This window comes from Thermobia domestica, chromosome 6, assembly GCF_964235325.1.
Source record: "Thermobia domestica chromosome 6, izTheDome1.hap1.1, whole genome shotgun sequence".
NCBI classification, from domain to species: domain Eukaryota; kingdom Metazoa; phylum Arthropoda; class Insecta; order Zygentoma; family Lepismatidae; genus Thermobia; species Thermobia domestica.
In genome coordinates this window covers 246,365,137-246,382,937 of record NC_137459.1, presented here as the reverse complement: position 1 = coordinate 246,382,937, position 17,801 = coordinate 246,365,137, and the positions used below count along the sequence as shown (strand labels likewise).

Here is a 17,801-nt window from a genome sequence, read left to right as displayed (position 1 = left end):
GTTCCAAAAGAGCCAAAACCAGCACTGCACCAGAAGGTCCTCTTGGTGGAATGCTCGCGACATCGTGCATCAGATACTGCTTCCAGTTGTTCAGAGCATCCATGTAACTGTGTACTGTCAGCAGTTGAGCCGTGTTGAAGAAAAACTCAAAACTCTGGAGGCACCACTTCTGAATCCCAAAGGGGTCCTCCTGTACAGGACAACAATAAGCCCCACGTAGATAGGATGACTCGGAACACCATTCTACGCCTTGGATGGGAAAAACTATTGCATCCGCCACACTCCCCAGACATTGCACCGTCCGTAATTAACCTGAGCTCGAGTAAACCCCCGTTATAAAATGACCCTCTTTGCAGGGGTAGCATTAAGTAAAATGTCACATAAAATTCAATGAGCGGAACCTAAACACTATATTGTTAAATCGCGAAAATCAAATGTCGGTGAAATATTTTGTTTGGTATGAAGTGCAACGATGTCGAGAAAATTTATGGTTAATAAAAATTTTATATATATATAAATATGGATGGTTGAATCGAAAATACGATGTAGAATTAAGATCAGAAAGGCAATGCATACCAAGAAAGTATAATTATGTGTAGAACCTATCCTTTCTCAAAGCTCACCAAACTATAAGCCTTTCTTAGCTGCACGCTCTGAGCTTGCTGTCAACAAAACATACCGAAAATTCACTACTTCAATACTTAAAAAAAAAAAAAAAAAAAAAAAAAAAATGATGTTAATATAAAAATGTTTGGGCCACACCAGTGTTAGCAATTTGTGCTTGTGGTTCCAGATTTTGACAAGTTAACAGATGTGAAAATTAAAGTTTAGTGTATAGACAATCGAACATCTGTTTTCTGATAAACATGAAATACAAAATGGGGCTCTAAAAGTCTCTTAGGGTTGTTCTCTTATGCAGTATTTCAGTTCGACTACGTGAGTATCTTTGTTTCTCAAGATCTCTTCATATGAAGCATATTGCGAGATGGTCTAGGGGTACTAGGGGTCCAGTACTCAAATATGGTTAAAGCTAGGAATGTGAGACTTTGTATATAAGCATCTCTCTCGGATTCCTTCTTGAATCCTAAACCTAATGTTTCTAAATTTAATAGAATCGTTTTTACAGAGCCTTGAAATAGGCGATTTTACCCAAAACTCTTGTTCATGAATAACATGCTTACGGCAGTGCAGGCCAGTTTTCATTTTCTTCGCGCAACTTGGCTGCCATGCACTGCCGTGCATGTTGAATCCTTTCAAATGGTCTCGATGTTCGCTGACACCTTTATCAATAACTTATATTAGGTGCTAAACTAGAAACATATTGGTGGATTCCTGCCTTCCTGTGAACTCTTCTGGCAGAAAAAAGTAAATGAAATCCTCACTTTTCAAACTATGTTGAACTTTGCCTCTTGAAAATTTAAGTTACAAAGTTGATTATTTCAATATTTGAAGGTAATCAAAGAAGTGAGAATTTCATTTATTTTATTGTCATAAAGGTTCCGCAAGAAGGCAAGAACCTACTCATGTTCCCAGTTTAGCAGCTAATAGAAGTCATTGATGAAGACGTTGGTGAACATCAAAAATGTCTGAAAACAATTTTTAGTTCCCTCGGATATAAGGTAAAATCATCTTTGAGTTATTTACATCAGCTTTTATCAGTGGTACTAAATAATAAAATTTTGAACCATCTGTTTTCTTTCTAATTTCAATTCGTTTCCGATGAATTGATGGAACTGTCAGTTTGCAGAAAACATTTCTTCGAGAAATTTATTTATTCAATTTACGTTTCTAGACTAAAACCTAAAGTCTTGTTATTAGGTAAGCAAAGACCATCTCGCAATATGCTTCATATGAAGAGATCTTGAGAAACAAAGATACTCACGTAGTCGAACTGAAATACTGCATAAGAGAAGAACCCTAAGAGACTTTTAGAGCCCCATTTTGTATTTCATGTTTATCAGAAAACAGATGTTCGATTGTCTATACACTAAACTTTAATTTTCACATCTGTTAACTTGTCAAAATCTGGAACCACAAGCACAAATTGCTAACACTGGTGTGGCCCAAACATTTTTATATTAACATCATTTTTTTTTTTTTTTTTTTTTTTTTAAGTATTGAAGTAGTGAATTTTCGGTATGTTTTGTTGACAGCAAGCTCAGAGCGTGCAGCTAAGAAAGGCTTATAGTTTGGTGAGCTTTGAGAAAGGATAGGTTCTACACATAATTATACTTTCTTGGTATGCATTGCCTTTCTGATCTTAATTCTACATCGTATTTTCGATTCAACCATCCATATTTATATATATATAAAATTTTTATTAACCATAAATTTTCTCGACATCGTTGCACTTCATACCAAACAAAATATTTCACCGACATTTGATTTTCGCGATTTAACAATATAGTGTTTAGGTTCCGCTCATTGAATTTTATGTGACATTTTACTTAATGCCACCCCTGCAAAGAGGGTCATTTTATAACGGGGGTTTACTCGAGCTCAGGTTAATTACCCTCCATAGTGTTCGCGCTCGCTAATTTCTGAGACTCTCAGTACCTCAGACTAGCACTTGCTCGAACTTGGGCACGCTATCATCAATGAGGCTCGCGCTAGCTCAATCTCTCGCCCATGATCTTGCATCGTTTGGCCTAATCCTCGTTTCGCCTAACCAATTATCTGACACTTTTATGACAGATAAAAGATAAGCTTTATGTCCGCCATTTTAGGCGAAATAAGGATACTCGTTTGGCCTAATCCTCGTTTTGCCTAAAATGGTGGACTATTAAAAAATCTTGGAGATAAAACTGGAGGGAAATTTTTCGAAAAAAAATATTCCCTACTATGTGAAGAGCTGAGCAATACAATTAGTTTTCCCATAACTAATTTGTAATAGGACTATTTGCTTTCGGAAAAAATGTTTCGACAATTGTACAGTTACTTTTCCGTTCCATTTTGAGAATATTAATGCCCCCACAGGGTGTATAGTGACTATATTTGAGATGAGAGAAACACAAAAAGTTACACCTGTTATTAATTTTGTTTAAAGGTGAGTGCTGTTCAAAAGTAACTTTTAGTTTGCAGTTTGTTTCCAAATATCTGATATTGTCAAATGGTACTGCTAATCGATACGTTAAAGGAAATATAGTTTGTGTGTTTCTTCTTATGTAAGTGTAAAAGTTGTTTTATTGTAGGTTTTGATCTTTCAGACGATTTCATTCCAGTTTCAACGCTTTTTTGAAACTGTTAATGCATTATAGGAGATCCGATTGTGATTCTATTGTAATTAAAATTCGTATGAAATTTGTAACTATTTCGAGCTAGATCTGACAAAAGATCCCTAAATTTGCTCATAACTTAACAATGGACAATTGTGATCGCAATGAGTGATTTGTGACAAATCGCTCCGCTGACAAATTGCTCTTTGGATAATTCCACAATTCAAACATCTTAATGCGTTACTGACAAAGAAAGAAGAAAAATATATTTCATTTCTTATTATTACTTTTGAAATTACAACTTTTGAGTTGAATTTCCACTCGTTTCACATACTACCGGGAATGTCCATAGCATAAGTCTCTGAGATGCACAATGAGATTGAAATCCGGTTTTTTTCGGTGGTTGTTTCAGCAGGAAGAAGTTGAATGCTACTCCAAACAGATGGTGGCCAACCGGGATCTGTTACGAAGGTGGTTGTCCTGCTGGGTGAGTGAGTCGGCAGACATATCGCATTTGTAGTCAATTAGTCCCGGTTTCGAGTTCAAATGGAGGACAATTTCTCTCGGATGTAAGGCGAGAAGCGATTTGATTCCGCTTTAAGCTTATGTGACCGCTTCCAGCATAACCCGGTTGTTGTATAATAACACCAAGATGAAACAAACTTATTTCTCTCCATATGTGATATAAATACATACAACAAATCATTTAAAAAAAAAAAGACCTGGTTTAAACTCAAAAATAACGGATTTAAACAAAAAACGGGTTTATTGTTGTTGTTGTTGTTGTTTTTTTTTTAAACTGTTTTTGTCAACCCTGCATCGCACCATGCTACTCGTTTATTGGTCCAGTCACGGCATTCTGTTGCCAGTGTAAAACATTAACCGTAGTGACATATAATGACAAGTAGTAACTTCGTGGGTTATCGGCTTCTGAAGTCCATAAGATGAAGCGAACGTTGTCTACTAACTATCCGGCTGAACCCCTTATTCAGTTGGGTGTCCGTCTTGGCTAAGGTTTACTGGTGTTCGGTGCAGTAAGCAAAGTTATGAAAACATTTTTATACCTTGTTCTCTTACATGTGAGTTTCTTTTTACATTGTTAAATTACTGTAGATTTCCAAATTATGCAGATTCAATATTGAAACCGGAAATATATCTATAACTTACGGCAGTAATAGAGTGATAATGTGAGACATGCAACCTGTTTATCGGAAGCTGAATTCTCATCAAAAACGATTTCTCATTATCTCTTACGATTTTTAATATTTAGGAATCAATATTGAAACCGAAAGTTGTACTAGTTCTTACTTTAATAGAAGACTCAAGCTGAGATGAAATCTATTCTTAAGATTTGGAATCCATACCATAAATCGTTTGGATCGTTAGAGAACGTGTCGATATGTATACGATATATGAGTAGGCCAATGACAAAACCCGTTAAATTCACTTTTTTTAAAAAAAAATGAGATAGTGGTTGCTCTGGAAACCTTACTTGGAAAGCTATTATTTCCAAATAGTATTCAGTAGAAAAAGCCATTTTAACTAGTTGAAAATTGAGATTGAAATATGTGCCAATTACCAAAACTTGTTAAATCCATCATGGCAACAGATGCAAAACCAGTTAAATCACTCTTCCATATTCAGTTTCATAAACTGTTAAATCCCAAACCTGCAAATAACCTAATGAGAAAAGCAGAATCAAACCCTGTTAATTCCATATTTCAAACAATTTGAGGTTTCGTACTGTATAGGATTAGTTTAGTAATCTGAATATTTATTGCAACTCTTCGTAAATCATTCGAAATTTTATTTGGCAGAATTTGAAGTGTGTGCTTTCATTATTTTTTTACTTTTGAACTGAAAATTGAAAAAAAGAAAATGAAATCTTTAGTTTTACGTCCCACAGTTATGCCAGTTAGCTAAAGGAGACGGTGATGATGAGAAATGAATGAAATGAAGAAAGTGGGAGGAAACGGGAGAACCCCAATAAAACCCACGGTCATGGTGTTTGTCCACCACAAAGTCCACATGGCGCAAGCTGGGATCGAACCAGGGGCCCCAAGCACCGGAGGTGAACGCTTTGCCACTGAGCCACCGCGCACACTGGACTGAAAATGGAGACACTATATACGTCTTAACCTAACTGTTCGTGAAACTTTTCTGTGCTTATTTGGTTTTCTTTAATAATTACTAGACAAATGCACGCAAAATCGAAAGAAAACGATACTCTAAGCAGCAATGATCATAATTTTGTTATCAGACAACACCAAAATTGCCTAGAAAACGTACAAGACACATGAAAAACTGGAAACGAAATGTAGCCAAAAAGACAAGGTGAGTGGACTATCTATGGTTAAAAGTCGTTTGTTTTGTATTTCAGGGTAACTCTCTACTTTGAACAGAACATTGTTGGATTAGGTTCTTCTCTAAACGGTCTCTTCAGCTTCAGCAGAACCTCATTCTTAAAACGTCTCGTGTCAATTATCATTCAAAATTATAACATGCTTCTGGTACAACATGTTAAAAAATTTTGCCACTTATTTACCATTTCTAATTCTCTTTCTGCCACTGTTTTGCTCAAACTCAACATTTGCACATTTTGTTTTGCTATATTTCAAATTCATATATTGGGATAATTGGCAAATTAATATTCACCCTATGTCAGTCCATAAAAGGTTACAAACTCTTCCAAAATATAGTCATTCAGTTTAGAAATGTATAGGCCTACAGATAGGTATAATTAACTCCGCTTGTAGTTACGAAGGGTTTGACGATTGAAAGCAGCTCAAAGCTCACGTTTTACAAAGAGGTTTTTGAGGAATAGAAAATCGAGAAAATGGTGATGCACCAGAGGACGTCGGCGATATGGATTTCCATTTAGTAGATGATGATGGAGAGGAGGTTACATAATTCAATTTTTTGCACATTTGGATCCATTGTTTTCAATTTAGAACAAAATTAATGTAGCATTTATATATCCATATTCATTTGTGCTAATCTTGTGCAATGTATAGTTGATAATAAATTCCACCCCACCCCACCCCACCCCAATATTTTAGTAGGCATAATACTGATTTCTGACTCTGACTCCCTTTCTTTTTCATAGGTTTTGTATCTTGAGCCTCAACAAAAATGGCCGCTCGTCCAGATACAAAAGCTGTTATGTCCATTTACATACGCAAAACCTGTTTAATCCAAACTATTTCCTTCAATAACGTAATTCACAGACTAGTGTGATTATACAGCTTTCGACAGACCAACACTCACATTGTTCTTAATTTTTTTAATGTTCTCTAGTTTCTAATATTATTTTACAATTATGACGTGTTTAAACAGTTGTTCTCGATGTCACAAATTATAAAATTTGAATTTAACGGGTTTTGCTATTCCCCTACTCATATATATTCGTATATATCCATGGTCCTAGTAAATACATAAAGGAGTTTTGGTAATCCTAACTCCTCGAAAATAGTTAATATAATATTAATCTATATATTTTGCATTTCTTAATTCTTTATATACTAGGGAATTTTCTCTTATATAATATCCCTCTAGTTGAATTTCCACGATTTTTTCATTGTCCGCCATTTTAGGCGTAACGAGGATTAGGCCAAACGAGGATCCTTTTTTCGCCTAAAATGGCGGGCACAAACCTTATCATTTATCTGTCATAAAAGTGTCAGATAATTGGTTAGGCGAAACGAGGATTAGGCCAAACGTGGCAACACACTCGCCCATTAACCTCACTGGGCTCGCGTTTGCTCGGACACCTTTGCCTCTGAGATGATGAATCGATTGACAACTCCCTTATCAAATTCCATCAAGGTGTTTCGATTCCACGTGGAATAAAGTATTGCTAATATTTAATCCTTTTTTTTTTTTTAATGTGAAAGCAGAGTTAAATCCTACGGGGAGTCGTATACAAATAGTTATGCAATAGCAACAGTAGCACAAAAATCATCAGAACAGAATGAACACTAAATGTGCAATGAAAAATACAAATTAAATGAAAAATAACAAGTATGTAAGGAATTTTGTCAATCACTGTACTGTTTCAGGTACATATATTAGATTAGATAAAATGAATACAAGACTCGAAACTTACTACGGAAAAAAATTACACGAACTTATTATGTCATAACCACTAAAACTTTGGTTCTAGTGACAAAATTACCACGTTGAATAGATTATTTAAGGTTGTTAAACTCTTTATATTTTATTCAGTAACACTAACACAATTAGTACCACCTAAATAATAATAATAATAATAATAATAATAATAATAATAATAATAATAATAATAATAATAATAATAATAATAAAAGAATAAAAAGAAAAAAAATGAACATACCTACATCAGGAACTCTTTCATCATACACAGATTTTGAATTATCCGAACTAGAATTTTCTGTTACTGACGAGTTTTTCATTCTCTCGGCCGGTACATTGCGCTTTTCTTTAGTATTATTTTTTAACAAAATATTTCCTGCGTTTGGCACGTTCCCCGAGTTTTCTTCTGTCTGTCTATTGCGTAATGTAGGGCAAATACTGCGGCACATTCTTTTTCTTTCCAGATCATGATATTTCCTAGCACTATCTCCCACTTGCTTGTGCTCTGTATTTAAACATTCATCACATTTATCTGTTTTAGAAACGTATGACTCACAACTACCTGGCCTTTTTATCTTTATCTTTTTTGGCATACTTTGGTCGGTAACACTGACGTTTGATCGTCTAATCCATTTCCTTTTCTTTCTCTTATTACTGCATCTGTCATTATTTAACTGAACATCTTTTTCACCTTCTATATCTTCTACATGACGGCACTCGCAGGCTTCTCCGTTGCCGCAGGTGCTACAACACTTACCACTTGACTCATAGTTTGGTTTGAAGTTTGGTTCCTTCAGGTTATTTGTATGGGCAACAGCAGCTGGCTCCCTATTCGCAGAACTCTCATGTTTCTCCAAAACATCCTGAAATTATGAAGAACAAGTGGTCAGCAAACCACTTATTTTATCTATTAGTTTTGAAAATATTTATAGCTTATTAATAGAATTAAATTTGAGCAATTTTTTTACTAAAAAATATAGTTTAATATTTTTGAATTTTGCGTAGGATTCGTGCTGTTGCCAAGAATATATAGGGTGGACTTTCAGATGACCTTGTAACTTCCAAATTAAAACATTAAAAAAACGCTGAAAATTTGTATGATGGAAATATTGACAGGGGGAAATCGTTTGACATACTCTTCAATATCACCGATTATCTCTGTTTCCAATTCTACATAAAGAGCTTTTTTTTTTTTTTTTTAATGGCACCATGATAATTATGTATTTCAAATCTACATGTTAAACGAATATTTGCAATACCACATATATTATTTAGTGTTAGAAACCAAGACTCTACAGTATCGCAACACCCTAAATTTTGGGGGCCTCTACCACAGTAATACCAAGTGAGAATGGAGAAGCAATGGGCATCTAAAATACCTTAATGTTAAGTACTAAGATCATAATATGACATATTTCGAGAATACAAAAATAAATGTTGCACGGAAATTATTATTTTTTTTTTCGAATGGCTTTATTTCCAATCTCTTTAAATAAGTATCACATTCAATCGTGTAGCTAGTTTTCAAAAGACAGAGATCATAATACCTTTACAACAATTTGATATTTCAACCCATCTTTGAACTATGAGAAATACAAGTAAATTGTTATACTGCTTACAATGGTATATTTGCGGGAAATTTTGAAAATGATTGCTACTTTCCTTTTCTTCTATAATATTATAGCAATCATTTTTATTAGTTGTAACAAGTTCTCGGAACTGCATAGTTTTAAACAATGTTTGAAATTTGACCGAAGTTTGCCATATCTCCGGAATAGTAACATACCGAACTGCTCTAAATGGCATTACGATCTTCACATCTATTGGAAACCCTTACGTGATTGGGTATGTTACTTCTCTAAGTAGTTTTCCCAGTAAACCTTTTCGAAAAAAGTCAAAATTTCAATTCCTAGTAACTTTGTTCTTATGCATTCAAAATGTGTCAAATCTAGAGATGCAAGGGCCCGGAAAGGCTCCTCTGAAGAAAGCATTTTTTGTAGCTATTTCGCCTGGAATTTTTCCACATTCCAGCTTTAATGAAAAGTGAAATTTCAGCTTTCTTTTCCCACTAACACATGGGCTGAAAAGTTCCGGGCCTAACAAACAAAACGCCGTTTTTTTGGTTCAAAATTAGCTTTATTCATCAACGTAATCTCCATGAAGAGCAACGCAATCAGTCCAGCGCCGCTCTAACATTTCAATACCACTTTTGTAGAACGATTTATCTTTTGCCTCAAAATAGGCCTCAGTTGCAGCGATAACCTCTTCATTCGTGCGAAATTTCTTACCGGCGAGCATTTTTTTTTAGGTCTGCGAACAGCCAGTAGTCGCTGGGAGCCAAATCTGGCGAATACGGTGGATGTGGGAGCAATTCGAAGTTCAATTCATGTAGTTTTGCCATTGTTTTGATTGACTTGTGACACGGTGCGTTGTCTTGATGATACAAAAGTTTTTTCTTTGCCATATGCGGTCGTTTCTTTGCAATTTCGGCCTTCAAACGCTCCAATAACGCTATATAATAGTCACTGTTAATGGTATGTCCTTTTTCAAGATAGTCGATGAATATTACACCACGCACATCCCAAAATACCGAGGCCATAACCTTGCCAGCCGATTGTTGTGCTTTCGGGCGCTTTGGACGAGGTTCACCAGTTGCTGTCCACTCAGATGCCGATCGTTTTGATTCCGGAGTGAAGTGATGGATCCATGTTTCATCCATGGTCACATATCGACGCAAAAAGTCCGGTTTGTTACGTTTAAACATGGCCAAACACTGCTCAGAAGCATCAACACGTTCTTGTTTTTGGTCCACAGTGAGCAAACGCGGCACCCACTTTGAACAGAGCTTTCTCATAGTCAAATGCTCATGCAATATAAAGCCAACACGTTCTTTTGATATCTTTACGATGTCAGCTAACTCACGCACCTTCACTTTACGATCATTCAAAACAAGTTTGTGGATTTTTTTTTATGTTTTCTGATGTTACTGCCTCATTTGGACGTCCACTGCGTTCTGCATCATCGGTGTCTCTACGACCACGTTTGAAGTCAGCAAACCAACGTTTTATTGTTGTTTCTGATGGAGCGGAGTCCCCATAACACTTTTCAAGCCATTGCTTCGCTTGAACGGTATTTTTTCCCATCAAGAAGCAGTGTAAAATTAAAACACGAAATTGTTATTGATCCGTTGTTTTGAAACTAACACAAGTAGGGTCACTCTTAGCACAATAACTCACAGACGAATGAATAGAATATCATGAAATTCTCACAGCTGTCTTGTGAAGGTTAGTATTCACTGAAAACAAGGTGACTGCAATACAACTAGCGCCATCTATGTGTTAGGCCCGGGACTTTTCAGCCCATGTGTTATAACACAAAAAAGGACTTAATTAAGCTGCATTCTGGAGAAAAATATGACAAATTCAACTAAAAATAACCGATCATTCGATAGCAAAGAAAAAGAGTAAACCGACGGACGCAATGGATTTACTAGTTCGAACGAACTGTTTGTAGAGCTAGTAGCAGGGCCGCTTTTCCGCTTAGGCACGCTAGGCACGTGCTTAGGGCGCAAAAGATTTGGGGTCGAAAAAAATTGGAGGGCGAGAAAAGAGGGAAAAATTAAAATACGCTGGTGCAGAAAACGTAATTTCCGTTTCGGATGAGCTACCTGGCTACAAACAAACTAGATCTTGGCGGATAATGTAAATGTGATACGTATAATTTTACTTTTGTCAATTGAAAATAGAGATTTATACTACTTGATAAATAAGAATACTTAAGGACAGTTGTCTAAGAATAACTTGGTGTAAAACAAAACACAAACTATTAACTGTACTAATATTAGGAAAAGTACGTATTTTCTGCTATTAGCAGACAAAATCCGAGACTGTGGAAATGATTCCTTGTGCACTTTTTAAAAATCAACTTGATGAACGCATAAAAAAAGAAAACAACAATTATAATATAGTTTTGATGAGTTCAATGTCTTGTTATTAAAAGCGCGCCCAATAAATTTCAATCTCCTGTACATGCATGGGATTATCTTGTTACTTGCTTATTGGTGTCTTCCCGTTCTGCCTAAAGCCCCTCCAGCACTTTGCAGAGAATATTTTAAATGATCTTATCTTTAGGCAGAACGGGAATTCCCCTTCTGCCTAATTTTTGGAGACTGGGAATTCTGTGCAGGGAGGGATTTCTTGCAGGAAATTTTTCTTTATTAATTGTAACATATTCTGTAAGAAGAATAACTATTTTTTTAAGTTCCATCATAACCTTTAGATGTTATTCTACTCTTTCTTCTCGGAAAATAATGACTAGACACAGTTCTGTTATTAGCAGTGTTATTCGCATCTACTTTAATAAAAATGATTTTTATAATACCTGCAGAGAAATGTAAAATTGATTCTCAGTTGCAAGAAAGCCGTTTGACATTGTAACTGAAACAAACATAAAATAAACTAATTCGGTCTAATATCAAGTCATTTCACAACACACTTTTATTCAGTTTTCCAGTAGTTCACCTCCAACATGCTAAGGCTCGCAGTACGTAAAAGGTGCCACAGTTCACATCCCCAAGACATGTTTGGTCATACATTGAACAAACAATGCAAGACGATGCATAAGACGGCCGTTATCCCCGATTATCTGACCCTTTGATTTGACTGAAACTCTACACACACACACACACACAAAAAAAAGTGTCTCAATATATGATATTGATATTTTATATTGCTGTTATTTACACTGAAAATATAAATATGAAAATAGAAGTATATACGTTACTATTGCATATAGTATAGAATTATGTATAGAAAACAAATTAGCTGATAAGGTGATGCCGAAAAAAGTAGTTGTGACGTAGAAGACTAAGACTCTTTCTTAAGAGGCCTAATCAATGCGAAATTATCGATAATTTTACAGATAATTATGTGATATCTTCAAATAGATCAAAAATAATCGAAATGTGGAACAAGAGCGCCCTAGACAATAATATTTTGTATGAGGTACCGTTATCACGAGTCACCTAGTAGCAGTAGTAATTGCGTTACTTTACCGCACTCTCGATTATCCAATTTGGGGCCACTATGGACCATAGTGAATGAATCAGGGATGCTTTGGCCCGGGATTGCGTCACCTATTGAAATTTTGCTTATGCTTATTCAGGGGCCATGCACGTTGGTGTAAATGAATCAGAGGTACCTTGGCCAGGCTATGACGTAATAGAATTGGGAGTATTGGATCAGAGGTCATGATGATTCTTTAAAGTTACTAAAAATATGGTCTTGATGATTCATTACGTTATGAAATAGTACAGGTTTACGAATGCTTTCGTTCCCTTTTATGGCATAAAATTTGGAGATTGTTATATCTTTGATGAGATGGACTAACACGGGTGCAAATGAAAGTGTGGGAAAAATGTAGCATAATGTTGCCCTCCACAAAACTATTTCGCGGGGGTTTGAACTAGGGACCCCATACAGCAGAGGTGAACGCTCTACCACTGAGCCACCGCACCTTTACTGGTATGAATGAATTAGATGTAGTTGGTTCGAGCTAATATGTTCGTTTGACGTCACTGAACTGGGATTTTTAGCTTGGAGCTTATGATGGCTTGTTTCGTTCCCTTTTATGGGTATAAAATTACCAAAACAAGGTTTGATCTCTTTCTTGATGATCTATTACGTTATGAATTAGTAGACCCCAGTAATAGTATAAATTAGTATTAGTATTAATATGAAACTCGAAAACTTTGGAGTTCCTTTGTGGCTAACCGGTTAGCGTATGCGCCTTTAACGTGGGAGACCAGAGTTCGATTCCCGGAAGGAGCTCATGCGGTTCGGATTTCACGTTAATTAGTAGGTTCTATTTTTGCTGCTGAACTTTGGGAGGAATACTTGATTTTTGGTTGTTATCCCTTTGATGAGATGAACTAACACTGGTGCAAATGAAATCTTTAGTTTTACGTCCCACGATTAGGCTAAAGGAGACGGTGACGATGAAAAATGAATGAAAGTATGGGAGAAAATTGGAGCATAATGTTGCCCACCACAAAATTACTTGGAACTAGGAACCCCATACAGCAGAGGTGAACGCTCTATCACTGAGCCATCCCGTCCCTTATTGGTGCGAATGAAGTAGAGGTATTTGGTTTGAGCTAATCTGTTTGTTTGACGTCGGGCTGACCCTATTTTACTTTTGGGACCCCACATGGACCATAGTGAATGAGTTAGAGATGTTTTGGTTTGGGATTGCATTACCTATTGTAATTTTGCTTATGTTTACTCAGGGGCAGGGATCACTCAGGACACATAAGATCACCTTAATTTACATCAGGAGTTGGAGGGGGGGAGGGGAGTATCGGACCTCGTTCCCTTTGATGATTATCGATTTTGGAGCCTTATTACGTTATATGGAGGCGTATTTAAAATTATTTCCTTAAATTTGATAAGTACTTTGTGATCCACTTTGTTCCGTTTCAGGGGTGAACATGGATAACTTGCAATCGTACCGAGTTCGATTCTTGGTGCTAGTTTAGGAAATGTTGAATTTAACGTCCCCAGCGAAAACGATGGTGATGAGAAATGATAGGACGAAACAGGAGAAAACATGTTCCCCTTCAGAGGTACGAAATTGCCGAAATATAAACGTAAGCAATACGTTGTACCACGTGTTTGGTCTTTTGGCCCAATTTATCCTCTTGGATGAGGTCCTATTACCTTATATAGTTATATGGGCGTATACAGGGGTTCATTACCTTTCATAAGATATGGGTATATTTGTGCACCCTTTTAAAATTTGAGGGGAGTACTTTGGCCCACACCCTTCAATTTTGGAAATTGCCCAATTTAAACATTTGGTATAATAGTATAGGGCTCCAATATATATTATTATAAATTTGGGTGGTCCACCTCGTTCCTTTTAGGGGCACAAAATTACCAAATTTTACTGCAACCACGTGTTTGATATTTTGGCTCATTTTATCACCTTGGATGAGGTCCTATTACCTTATATAGTTATATGGACGTATTCAGATGTACATTTCCTATTATAACACATAGGTACATTTGTGCATCCCTTTAAAATTTGGGAGGAGTACCATAGCCCACCCCTTAAAATTTGGAAATTTTTCAGTTTAAGCATATACTACTGGACTCTAATATGTATCATGATAAATTTGGGTGGTTCACTTCGTTCCGTTTTAGGGGTACAAAATTGCCAAAATATAAACATAAGCAATATGATGTACCACGTGTTTGGTTTTTTGATCCAATTTATCCTCTTGGATGAGGACCTATTACCTTATATGGTTATATGGTCATGTATACAGGTCTATTTCCTATCATAAGACATAGGTACATTTGTGCACCCCTTGAAATTTTTGGGAATGGTACCTTGGCCCACCCCTTAAGTTTTAGAAATTGCCCAATTTAAACATTTGGTATAATAGTACTGGACCCTAATATATATTACTATAAATTTGGGTGGTCCACCTCGTTCCCTTTTAGGGGTGATTTTGTTCCGCTTTAGGGGTGAACATGGATACCGTACATGTGGTGCAATCGTCCCGAGTTCGATTTTTGGTGCTAGTTTCAGGAAATGTTGAATTTAACGTCGCCGCAAAACGATGATGATAGGACGAAACATGAGAAAAACATGAACTTACTTGATTGAGGATTGAAGCAGGGACCTCACACATTAGTGACAAACGCGGCTGGGATGATGTGATTTTGGACCTAATTAGTAACTCTCGTTTCCGTTCATGGATTAAATAAAAAGATGACTCTTTGCTTAAATCTGATTAGTTCATTGTTCGAGCGATTTTTAAACGCCCAGCGTTTGTTGATCAGTAAGCGCTTCATTGATGGAAACAATGTTGCCAGATTTTGAAAATCTAAACTGCTCGGATTCTTTTTCGAAACGGTTCCGCTGAGTGCAAGAATTTTCAAAACTAAAAACTTTTCAAAAAAAAATTTCGAACTAAAAAATTTCAAATAAAAAAATTTAAACAAAAATTGTCAAACAAAAATTTTCAAACAAAATTTCAAATAAAATTTTGAAACAAATTTTGAAAATCTAAAATTTTTTAAACTAAAAAATAAAATCAAACTTTCTGGAACGAAATTTTTTTAAACTTAAAATTTTCGAACTCGAACCGAATTTGAAAACTAAAAAACTTTTCGAACCAAATTTTCAAACAATTTTTTTTTCGAACTCAGAAAGTTTCAAACTTAAAACTTGCAAATCAAAATTTCAAACTAAAAAGTTTTCGATCTAAAATTTTGAACTAAAAAATTCGAACTCAAAGTTCTCACTAAAAATTTTCGAACTCAGAAAATTTTAAAATCAAAATTTGAAACTCAAGTTTCGAATTAAAAATATTTTTGAACTAAAATTATCAAACTCAAACTTTTCGAAAATCTTAACAGAGATTGAAAGTGATCACTCGTTTCGCGAGCCGTAAGCCGTAACTTTTAGTAATGTAACATAGTTTACGGTTTAAGATTTATATTGTCTTGAGAACGATTGAGTTCGTTTATGTAATGAACCCGTTGGCCAGCCATAGCCTGATTTCACATCGTAGCTCATGAAAGCAATCTTGTTGTAGTTGTGTAGCCGTGACCATTTTTTCTGGACATATAGCCTGTACGATCACCAGGAATGAAATACTACTTAGTTTAGCGACCATTAAGATGTGATTTAATAAATATTAGCCACATTAACTCTTGAACTTGTATGAAACGAATAACAGCTTACTGATCAAAGCACAGAACGAAAAAATGCTAAGATGGACAGAATTTCATTCATGTGACGTCAAGCACGGAAGTATTTCCTTACCTCTCACTCCTCTCACTTGAAGGTCAAGGTGCTAATCAGCATTTTCCAGGTTGAATGCATTACAATAAAAAAAAATCTCTCCTTAAGCCTATTTGAGATTTCAGTGGCTAAGTCCAGGTTCGATTTTTGGCGTTATTATTACGGGTTTAAGTACACAACCCACAGAAGTACGTTCAAGTCTTATACAGCCTAAGGACATAAACGCTTTCCATCTTATACGTAAAATAGAAACAAATATTTGGTGTTTATAGCTACATTTATGATGATTCGAATTTCACTTTGAACTGTAGGTCCACGTCCTATACAGCCTCGATATTGTTAAGTCAGCATAAAACATTTATGGTTGTTCAGATTTTATCGTTCACGTCTTATGCAGTCTAGGAACACAAGATTTACGTCCTCGGTACTGTCAAGAGAACAAAAAAACACTCGTGGTAATTCAGAGAAATGAAATTAAATCTTTGAGTTTTACGTCTTACAGTTATGTTAACTAGGCTAAAGAAGACGATGATGATGAGAAATAAATGTAATGATGGATTAAATATAGTGGGGAGAACCCTGAGAAAACTCACGCACATGGCTTTTTGTTCACTACAAAGCAACTTGGCGTTAGCTAAGATCGAACCAGCGACCTTACACACCTTTGTCATTGAGTCATCACGACGTAAAACAGATAATGATACACTTAACATGAAACAAGCAAGGTCACTGAGTTGAGGAAGATCATTTTGCAGGCCTCAGCTTTTTCTCGAGGAGCAAATACCACAACAATAATTTAAAAACCATTCATGAAAAAGACTGTTGTTTAGACTAACATCACGCACACACACACACACACACGACACACACACAAACACACAATGTTGTTTATTACAGTACATACTGATTACATTTTTTAAATACAAATATATTACTTATGTTGATTTCAATGAAAATGTAATTAAGTTTTAGCAGTAGGCACAGACTGTTCGTGCAATACTTTTATCGTATAAAAACTTCACTAAAAGTAGTGAACGTCAGCAGGATCAAACTAGAATCCTTTTCGCATTAGATGCACTTGTTCACTTTTATGAAATTGTTTTCCAGCCGGAATCGATCTTCTTGTGAATGTTATTTAATACAAATCACTCGTATTACAGCACCATGGTACAAAACAATATGAGATCAAAACGATAAATCGTTCATTTCTTTTACACAAGGAAAGCCGTAACAGTTTTTTTTCTTTCTTCATTTACAATCTTATGAGGGAAGCTCTTCCACCATAGTAAATTGAATTCAATGTAGCATCATTCACTACTGGCACGATCTTTCATGAAATAAGTAACTGATAATCCTATAAGAACGACGGGAAGCACTCTAAAGGAATCGAACTGAAAACCTCTTGCACCAGAAAAATTAGATTCAATGCAACATTATAGCATCATCACTAGGTAACACGGTAATCACTATTGCAGTAAATGACAAGTTCAATGTTACAAACACAGGACTGATATCTTAGTAACTAAGCAACAGTAACACAATTTAAAGAGAGAGAATGCAATATGACAGAGCTGAATGATGTTATAAAGAAAAACTGCAAATTCTGCATTCTTCATCTATGACAAAGAAACTATGATACTGAAGTAATGAAATTCATTTCGT

At 35.6% G+C, this 17,801-nt stretch overlaps 1 protein-coding gene across 1 annotated transcript in view; it reads right to left on the bottom strand.

Annotated features, from left to right (window-relative positions):
• Positions 1–17,801, bottom strand: part of LOC145688461 (uncharacterized) — a 239,993-nt gene that overhangs the window by 130,736 nt on the left and 91,456 nt on the right. The window contains exon 3 of the mRNA XM_081762724.1: positions 7,567–8,188. Within this exon, the coding sequence (XP_081618850.1) occupies positions 7,567–8,188 (622 nt within the window). The remainder of the gene's footprint in view (positions 1–7,566; positions 8,189–17,801) is intronic.